This window comes from Phragmites australis, chromosome 4, assembly GCF_958298935.1.
Source record: "Phragmites australis chromosome 4, lpPhrAust1.1, whole genome shotgun sequence".
Classification (NCBI taxonomy): domain Eukaryota; kingdom Viridiplantae; phylum Streptophyta; class Magnoliopsida; order Poales; family Poaceae; genus Phragmites; species Phragmites australis.
Window position 1 is genome coordinate 23503946 of NC_084924.1, and position 9702 is coordinate 23513647.

Below are 9702 nucleotides of genomic sequence, written 5' to 3' on the forward strand. Positions count from 1 at the left end.
TCAGTGAGTGAAGATGTTGAAGATTATCAAGATGAGGTTGTGACATTCTAGGCGCGTGTCTCCTGGTTGGTTGCCTGCGGTATTGTTGGGCACCAGTGCTTCTATTCCGCTGCAGATATTTTCATAGAAGACAATATATGTCAATTGTTGTAAGAGTTTGACGTTATTTAATAAGAGTATTACTTTTGTTACTTCACCTGTGACATCTTTATGTGTGTTGAACATCCTGAGCACATATAAGCTGTATTTGGTTTTAGCCGTTAAAATCGGGTGTGACAATTTTTGGGAAGTTTTGATGAGATACATGTATTTCGCTAGAAGTCCCTAAGTTAAGAAACCTAGAGTTTTACAATCGAATATGAACTCGTCTCGATCTTATAAAACATTCAATTCGATCTGTTAAAAGTTTTTAATATTATATACAGGACAAAATCCTTCATTATAAATATAGATAAATAAAATGTAAGTTTTTCACTTACATTTTTTTATTATTCGTCGCTAAAATATCTGGACTACACTATGCAGCATAGATTGCTATAAACAAGAACTCCGTTCCGTTAGCGTTATTATTATATATACAAACAGGAGTGTAATCGGGCGGGGGTCGCACTGCCGTGCGCCTGCCCCTAAACAACCGGCAAACCCCTGCCTGCCCTCTCTCGACCCATCACGACACGCGTATTCCCGAAGTCCAAGGCGGAAGTCGAAGCAGCAGCAGCACCCTCGCCGCCGCCGATGGCGTCCCCGTCGCCGGCTTCGGCGCCGCCCCAGCGCACGCCCGACGAGGTGGAGGACATCATCCTCCGCAAGATCCTCCTCGTCTCCCTCGCGCCCCCGACCAACCCCAGCCCCGCCGTCGCCTACCTCGAGCTCACCGCCGCCGAGCTCCTCTCCGAGTCGCGCCCCCTCCTGGCCCTGCGCGACGCCGCTGAGCGGCTCCTCATCGACCGCCTCTCGCTCCCGGACCCGGCCGCCGCATCCCCTTCGCCCTTCGCCTTCCTCGCCGCCGCCTTCCGCCGCGCCGCCGATGAGGCCCGCAAGATCTCCACCATCCGCGACGCCGCGCTGCGGGCGCGCCTCGCCGCCTCAATCGCGCACCTCCGCGGGCTCATCCTCTCCTACGCCCGCATCGTCGCTGGGAACCCCGACACTTTCCCGGCGCCCCCCAACGCGCCCCACCCCGCCGCCGAGCTCCTCGTCTTCCTCCTCGCCGAGGCAGCCGATGCGCTCGATCCCACCCCGGCCCCCGGCGCGCCGCCGCCGCCGGGCTTCCTCGATGAGTTCTTCGGCAGCGCGGATTACGAGACCATAGAGCCGGCCATGGGGGAGCTGTACGAGCGGCTTAGGAAGAGCGTCGAGAAAGTGTCGCCCCTCGGTGACTTCCAGAGGCCCCTGCGGGTGCTCAGGCGGCTCGTGGGTATCCCGAACTGCGCCAAAGCTCTGGTGAATCACCCCAAGTGGATACCGAAGAATCAGATTATGCTTATCGGGGAAGGGAGGGTCATGGAGCTCTCCAGCGTGCTTGGGGCCTTCTTCCACGTCAGCGCGATCTGTGACCGTGAGTTTGCGAGCAAGCCTGATGTCGGGTGAGTGCTCTTGCTCTTGATTGAGTTTCAGGGACGGTATAATGTTTGTTTAGATGTGTAAAGCTGTTATTTTGGATACCGTTCGTGGGAGTTGTTGACGTTGATTAGAACTGCCGATATAAACATATAAACTTTGTACGTCAGTAGAGTTCGTCAATCAAGTTGCCCTTTCCTACTACTAGTTGGAATTCGATACCAAAGTTAGAGATTTGATTATTGCCTTTGCAGACGGACCCAATTCTGAATTCCAAACAACGATTTTGGAGTTCAATGATTCAATTAAGCTACAAATTGACATTGTTCTATTGATGCATGAATATTAGCTTGGAGACTGGGCTAAAAACTTTTCTGTTCATAGGCCAAAAGACTTGAGCTTTCTTTCTACTAGTTAGGTATTGAAGTTAGAATTTGATTATTGCATTTGTTGTTGGATTCGATTATTTATTTCAAAATTTTATCTTATCTTCTAAAGTCTAAACAACCTTTCTGGGAGTTCTAACGTCTATGCTTCCATCTGTGAATACAAATCACATCATTCAATAGTTCTTTTGGTCGTGTGCTTCACTTGTTCAGTAGACTTTATTTATGTCCTCTGGAAAAGAGGTTACCTTTTTGATGGTTTTTTAGAGTCCTCTTGTTATCATAATTAAAAAACTTGTAAAATCAGATCATGAACACATCTTGGACACTAGAATTAAGATAAAGTGGGAATGTTCATGCATCCTAGTCTATATTTATGGTATTACCACTTATCATTCGAGAGGCTGTCGATTTTTCTCCTTTTACCAGTCGGGCATGGAAGCCGTTTTGCATCTTGTGTATAGTTGGCCAGTTGATATTTTTTGCGTTCTGGCTTACGGCTTAGGGACAGCTATATTTTGTTGAAAATGTCATATATTGATATATGTAGTGTGCTACAATTAAGGATTGTCATGTTTCAATAAAAGATTAATTCCTTATATATCAAGATGACGAGGGGCGTATAAGGGATGACGTAAACGTTGGATGGCGTATGAGGAATTTCCCAATCAATTAACCTTCACCATTTTTAAGATTCAAGTTGTTAATGGGAAGTCTCCATGTACTTTTCTGGTTTCATTAACAAAATTTTGCTCATGGGCTTGTGATTGTCCTTTGTAAAGACATTTCTTGAATAGATGGTCTTTCTTCTTTCCTTTTTTGTTTGGTAGTTCCAAAGTAGGTATGCACTAAATTGGATCTTTAGCATTCAGTTTTAGTTTACTATGATTTAGGTTGTCTAATTCCCTATCTTCTGAGTACTGCCATACTATATGTTTCAAATCCAAGCCTACTGTTTTCTACCTTTTGCAGATAATAATACTGGCTTATGTTTTCTTTCATTTTTTTTAACTTTTGGTCAGGCAACAGTGTTTCTCAGAGGCATCTTCACGTCGGCCAGCTGATTTGTTGTCATCTTTCACAACGATCAAGAGTGTTATGAATGGCTTGTATGATGGCCTTAAGGGTGTTATTCTAATCCTCCTTAAAAATTTGGATACTCGAGAAAATGTTCTTGAGTATATTGCAGAAGTGATAAATAAGAATGCTGCCAGATCTGGGATGCAGGTAATTGACTAAATTTAACTGGGCATAAAACCATGATGAGTGGTTTTGCTAGATTAAGTTTCTGTACCTTGCAATTTTCATTTAAATCACAAGCTAGGGTACACATTAAATACAAAAGGTTTGAGAAGTCAAATTTGGTTGAGTTGACAGTAGTGTATCAAACTGTTTCGTGCTAAGGGCCAGTTTGCGTTGGTGTGCCACACCATGTTTCAATGCTGAATCCTGTTAGTTAGGATAATCTTTACAAATTCTAGTTAGATTTACTGTTACAGCTCCATAAAAGATGCTTTCAACTAACCGCTACATCCAAAATTAGAAATAGTAAAGTGCTTTTCAAAAGTCAACTTAACGCCTAACAGAGCCTAAGATGGTAAAAGAAGTTTCCATTCATAATCTTCTCTGAATACAGCATTGACATGGTGCGATCTTGAAATTGTTGATTTAGTTGAACTGACAACCTGTGTCCACCATGTATCTGATGATTGCTGGGTATGTGCTGGTGTGCTAAATGTGCGCACATGTTTCATTGGCCGATAACATTGTTACAATCTAACATGCAGAAAACAATACCTTTATATGTTTTGGATCTCCTAAATTTGCAATATATGTAAAGGGTGTATGTAATACTTGGGAATCTGCATGACCATCATCCTTTTTTTGCGGGAATCTCTATACTTGTAAAAAGGCCTGTTAACAATTAACTTTATAAATTCTTGTTGGTATTATCGTGGTATAGTAAACTCATCCTGTGACTACGCAACAGGTAGACCCTTTAAAATGCGCGAGTTCAGGTATGTTTGTGAATCTTAGTGCTGTGATGCTCCATCTATGCGAGCCTTTTCTGGATAACATGGAATCAAAGAAAGACAAAATTGATGTCAATTACCTCTTCTTCAACAATAGAATTGATTTCAAGTGAGTTTCTTCATAGCAATTTGCTAGAAATGTTCGATGTACAAATCAGAGTATATTGCATATTCTGCATTATTTCACTAACTTATACATTTGCATTTGTACTGTAGGAATTTGACAGCAATAAATGCTTCTTCAGAAGAAGTATCATCTTGGATAGAGAGCAGAAACAACAAGCATGCTCAAAATGTCAGCGGAGAGGCTCGCTTTGTGGAATCACAGGAAGCCACAAGCTCCGGCAAAAATAGCACAACTTCTCTTCTTTCTAAAGGCGGGACACTAGTTAGGTGCTCAAAAAATGAGAATTTCTCATTTATTTGCGAATGTTTCTTCATGACTGCGAGGGTACTTAATCTGGGGCTGCTGAAAGCTCTATCAGACTTAAAACATATTGCTCAGGTTTCAAGATACCCTTTCTTCGTTTCACATCTGTTTCTTCTTACTTTGTTTTATTTACATTTGTCTTTTTATTATCTTTATATTTTAAGTATCATATTCTGTTACACCGTCCATCCGAAAATAGGGCACACTTTTATGATCTTGTCCATAAATATAGGGCACATTACATATTCCAATGCAAAATTTTCCCTATAATCCTACGTATCCCTAATAAATGTTCACTTTTTTACTTTGTATTGCTCACTTGCATGCATGGAATATAGCCCTTAGAGACAATAATAAGTGGTACCCTTTTCATTTTCAATTTCTCTTTGGCCTACATGCAAGATATAATACGCCTTGTATTATTTGATGGAGATATTGTTGATTCATGCAAAATGGTGACACCAAGCATACTTAATTTTGTTAGGGCACACACATACTTAATGCAAACTATGTGTTTAGATCCAGACATGAATGCAACTCTCTACTGAACACTACCTTTTATTTGAATCCACATTCAGCAACACACAAGGTTTGAGGACGACTTGGAATCAAACAGAGCAATGAGAGATCAAGGAGGGGGTTCACCACAGCTTGAGCAAGATATAAGTCGATTGGAGAAGATGGTTGAGATTTTATCACAGGACAAACTCTGTTATGAAGCTCAGATACTACGAGTATGCTCACAAACCCAGATCTTTTTGCCCATGTTTTATTATTCATCTCACTGCCTATTCATGTTTTATTATTCTAGTCTTTTTCCTATTATTTCATAGAATGGATGTTGAGCACTCAAGGGTTTGTTGAACTATGCAAAATGCGTTTCTTTAATTTATTTCTTTTAATTGCTATTTGTATACCTCTCCAGATCAAGCTCAATCACTATTTCAAATTCTTTCTGTTTTTTTTTACATTTTTTAATTCTACAACTATTGACAAGTGAACATTTTACTTAGTTTTACTTCTTATCCATCATATTTTTTCTCTTATTCCTGTGGTGCGTAGTGTGTTATCTGGGATGAGGTTTTTGAGTTCCAGTTGCTTATTTCATACACGATTCCACATGAAGGGCTCATATGTCCCATGTAGAATATGTTTATAAAGATTTTTTTCTCAGAAGTCCTGCAAATCTTCTGTATTTTCTGGTTTACCCATAGTGAAGTGCCTTTACTTCTTTAGCATTAATTACTACTTTAATATAGAATTATGCAGTGTACTAATGTTATCTTTTATTAGGATGGTTCATTCCTTCAACGCGCATTGTCTTTCTACAGATTGATGATATTGTGGTCAGTAGACCTTGTTGGTGGATATAAGATGCCTTTGCCATCACAATGCCCCAAGGAATTTTCCTGCATTCCAGAGCATTTTCTTGACGATGCAATGGATTTACTTGTTCTAACCTCTAGAATTCCAAAAGCTTTGGAAAGCTTCGCATTGGTGAGTATCCTCCTTGTCCATTTTGCATCGCTCTAGTGTTTGCCTGATTTTTGTGATTGCCAGAACTTAGCTATATGGCTGCCTATTATTTTTGTCCCAATTGTCTTGTTTTCTCCGACAGGATGACTTTCTCAATTTCATAATTATGTTCATGGCAAGCTCTTCTTACATTAAAAATCCTTACCTAAGAGCAAAGATGGTTGAAGTTTTGAATTGCTGGACACCACAAAGAAGGTTCATCATTTCTTTAAACTCTATAATACTCTATGATTTCTGACTGTAAAGTTGTGTACTGAACGTTCCTACAACACCATTCATGCAGTGGCTTGAATTCTACAGCCTCGTTATTTGAGGGGCACCAACTATGTCTTGATTACCTTGTCATGAATCTTCTAACACTTTATGTGGATATTGAATTCACTGGCTCCCACACCCAAGTGAGTGGCATGATTAGTTTCTGTTAGTTTATTTGTGCTTTTCACTAATCACTTCAAATCATCTCAGACTTGTAGTATAATTACATTGTTATCTATTTCTGCAGTTCTTTGACAAGTTCAATATTCGACATAATATTGCTGAGCTTCTGGAGTATTTATGGGATGTTCCTAGTCATCGAAATGCATGGAAACAAGTGAGTAATTCTTCTGGCGCACACATTGTTTCCTGCACTCGTTACTGAAAAATTTCCGATATTTTTATGTGAAAGATAGCTAAAGAGGAGGAGAAGGGTGTATACTTAAATTTTCTGAACTTCCTTATCAATGATAGCATCTATCTTCTTGATGAGAGCTTGAACAAAATTCTCGAACTGAAAGAAATAGAGGCCGAAATGGCTAACACCATTGAGTGGGAGCACAGACCGGCCCAAGAAAGAGAAGAGCGGCTGCGTGTATTTCATCAGTGGGAGAATGTTAGTCTTGTTGACCAGCATTTATAGTTCCTGTGTCTGCTTTCTAGTTGTTTTTTGAGTTAGTTTTCTGATCTATTATGTATTTTCACATTCCAGATTGTTCGATTCGACATGAAGTTGGCCAATGAGGATGTTGGGATGCTTGCATTCACTTCAGAACAAATTCCAGCACCTCTCCTTCTCCCTGAAATGGTAATATCATGAAACCATATCCTTCTTTCCGTCAATATGTCATCATGCCCTGTGTTATTATTTTTAAACTTCGTCATCATTCCCAAAGAACTATCCATGGATAGGAGCACATGGAAGTTAGCAATCCATGTGTCAGAACCATGATTTAGGCTATCGGTCTCCTTTTACCTTTATTACCATTACTATATTTACTATTACTAATACCTTTTATTTTATTTTTTAATCTTCTTTTGTTGGGTCTCGCTGTTTTTCATCTCTAGCCTACCCCAACTTGTTTGGGACTAAAAAGGCTTTGTTGATGTTGATATTGTTTGTTATAACATTTTGCTGAAGCTTGACACTATTTTACAAAATTATCAGTTGGTGATACTGACTATTATTTCTCACCTGCACACAATATTACTTTTCTTGTAATGTCCAAAAGGGAGTCAAATTGTTAAAATATCTTCTTTATCCTGAATAATTTGATAAATCCTTTTTCAGGTGGAAAGGGTATCAAGCATGCTTAATTACTTTCTCTTGCAACTTGCTGGTCCCCAGAGGAAATCTTTGACTGTAAAGGATCCCGAGAAGTATGAGTTCAAGCCAAAGCAGCTTTTGAAACAGGTCCCATGGATAGATTTAACTCTTCTACATCCTTTTTTTCGTCTGTTGTGTGACAGTTCCTTCTTTACTGTCTTTCCATTGTAGATTGCCACCATCTATGTCCATATCACAAGGGGTGATAAGGAAGCTATCTTCCCAGCTGCAATCTCGAAAGATGGCAGATCATACAATGACCAGGTCATTTCTGCTCTCTTTATCCCATTAGAGTTTGCTTCTGTGCTTTTAAGTCTGATAATTGTCTATCTATTGCAGTTGTTTGCTAGTGCAGCTAATATTTTGTGGAAGATTGGGGGAGATCCCCAAATCATACAGGAGTTTATGCAACTTGCTGTTAAGGCAAAAGTCGCTGTTTCTGAGGCCATGGATGCTGAGGCGATTCTTGGGGATATACCAGATGAATTTCTTGATCCAATTCAGGTACCACAGCATTATTTCCAAAAATATCAACCTTCTCTTCTCTGCCATTCAATTTTTAAGTTGGAATGGATTGGAAGGTGTCTGGTCGTGATTTGTTTTGGGATGATGATTATTCCTTCTTAATTACTGTAAAAACTATCCCGTCATTCAATGTGATCCAATAATCCCACTCCTTTCTTTCTTGCTTTTTCGCTTGAGTTGACTGGGATCCAAACTCCGAGCTAGCTTTCATATCACCTCCAGTATATGCAATTATGCCTCTACCCTGGTCTCAGCATGATCTCCTGCCATGTACATGCCCTCTTGCCCAATCAGCCACCGTATCACTACAGCTTAGCAGCTCTATTGTCTTCTTCGTTGTGCAGCTAGGACTGTGCATCTTGTGGCCTTAAGCAGTGACAGTGTTGAGCGATTTAAGAAAAACTTTTTAGCGTAATGTAGCTAGGACACTAGGTAGTGTATGAGCCTTTCTGGATGAGCGAGGGATCTAAAAGCTGACAAGCTCCTGAATTAGAATAGCTTACCTACAACAACTCATCTTATTCCCACTCTCAACCATGCAATTTTTATCTGGACCATTCTGAATCTGAGCATCATACCCTCTATGCATTTAATCTGAAACTTCAGGTATTTGCTACTTCTGCTAAACGATCTCTGAAATTGTCTTGCAGTATACTCTGATGAAAGATCCTGTGATACTGCCATCATCTAGGGTTACAATAGATCGACCTGTTATTATCAGGCATTTACTAAGTGATTCTGTAAGTTCTGGTTCTTAATTCCTTGGTCTCCTTACACTGTTGATGCAAACTTTCAGTGCTACACGGTGGAGCTAGTCTGACATATTGTTTTACAGACCGATCCGTTTAACCGCTCTCACCTCACTCGAGACATGTTGATACCAAATACTGAGCTCAAGGCACAGATTGAAGAATTTGTTAGGTCCCAGCAGTCGAGAAAACGAACGGCTGCCAAATCAGAGATTGGTGAATCGGATGGCACTGCTGATATGGCCAAGTGAACTTCCAGGAGCAGAGTGAATTGCCAGTAGAAGAGGATGGACCACTATTTTTTGGAGGGAAAATTGGTTCATGGGTAATTGTATTGGCTCCCAGCTTCTGTCCCCATCGTCTCAATTCTTTGTAAATGTTGTAACTGTACACTGCTTATTAAGTTTATCCATACAAGTATAATTATACAGCAAGTTTGGTCTCCAAATTTGTGCATTGTCGATTGCCATGTCGTCGTTCGGTGATCGATGCTGTCATGTTGCACAACAGTTTGGGCAAATTGATGCCGTCACCGCATGGAGCCGCCACATTCCTGCTAGAGCTTTAATTGTACAATGGAGTTGCGAAGCTACCAGCTCTATCGTGTCCGTCCAAGTCAAATTTCATAGCCCTACATTTACCGTTGAACAATGTTTTTCTCGCTAGATGCTCTTGATCACCAGAGGTTGGAACACATGTTTACAAAGTTGGGGTGCTCTCTAGTACCTTGGTACCTATGTAATTTTGAGTTGGGCGTCCGTACCTCGTGTTCTTGCCCTCTTCTCTCATTGTATATATTGTCTGCAGCAAGCATTTATACAGTAAGCACCTTGACTGCAAATTGTAGCTTGGAACAAGGCAATCAAACATTGCTGCGCGTAAGTTGCGTTATCTATGTAAG

At 40.6% G+C, this 9702-nt stretch overlaps 1 protein-coding gene across 2 annotated transcripts; it reads left to right on the forward strand.

Moving 5' to 3' along the window:
* Positions 1-590: 590 nt before the first annotated feature.
* LOC133915914 (probable ubiquitin conjugation factor E4) lies at positions 591-9235 on the forward strand. Of its 2 annotated transcripts, XM_062359308.1 has the most exons (16): positions 592-1586; positions 2969-3173; positions 3937-4088; positions 4196-4484; positions 4988-5143; positions 5703-5906; positions 6028-6140; positions 6229-6343; positions 6448-6537; positions 6613-6816; positions 6913-7008; positions 7492-7614; positions 7699-7791; positions 7867-8031; positions 8703-8792; positions 8888-9235. In XM_062359308.1, the coding sequence occupies exons 1-16, from the start codon at positions 736-738 to the stop codon at positions 9050-9052; spliced, it is 3111 nt and encodes a 1036-aa protein (XP_062215292.1). In that variant the 5' UTR covers positions 592-735; the 3' UTR covers positions 9053-9235. The 2 variants fall into 2 exon arrangements, with proteins under 2 accessions (XP_062215293.1, XP_062215292.1); XM_062359309.1 differs by lacking the exon at positions 6613-6816 and having other exon boundaries at positions 591-1586.
* The last annotated feature ends 467 nt before the right edge of the window (positions 9236-9702 follow it).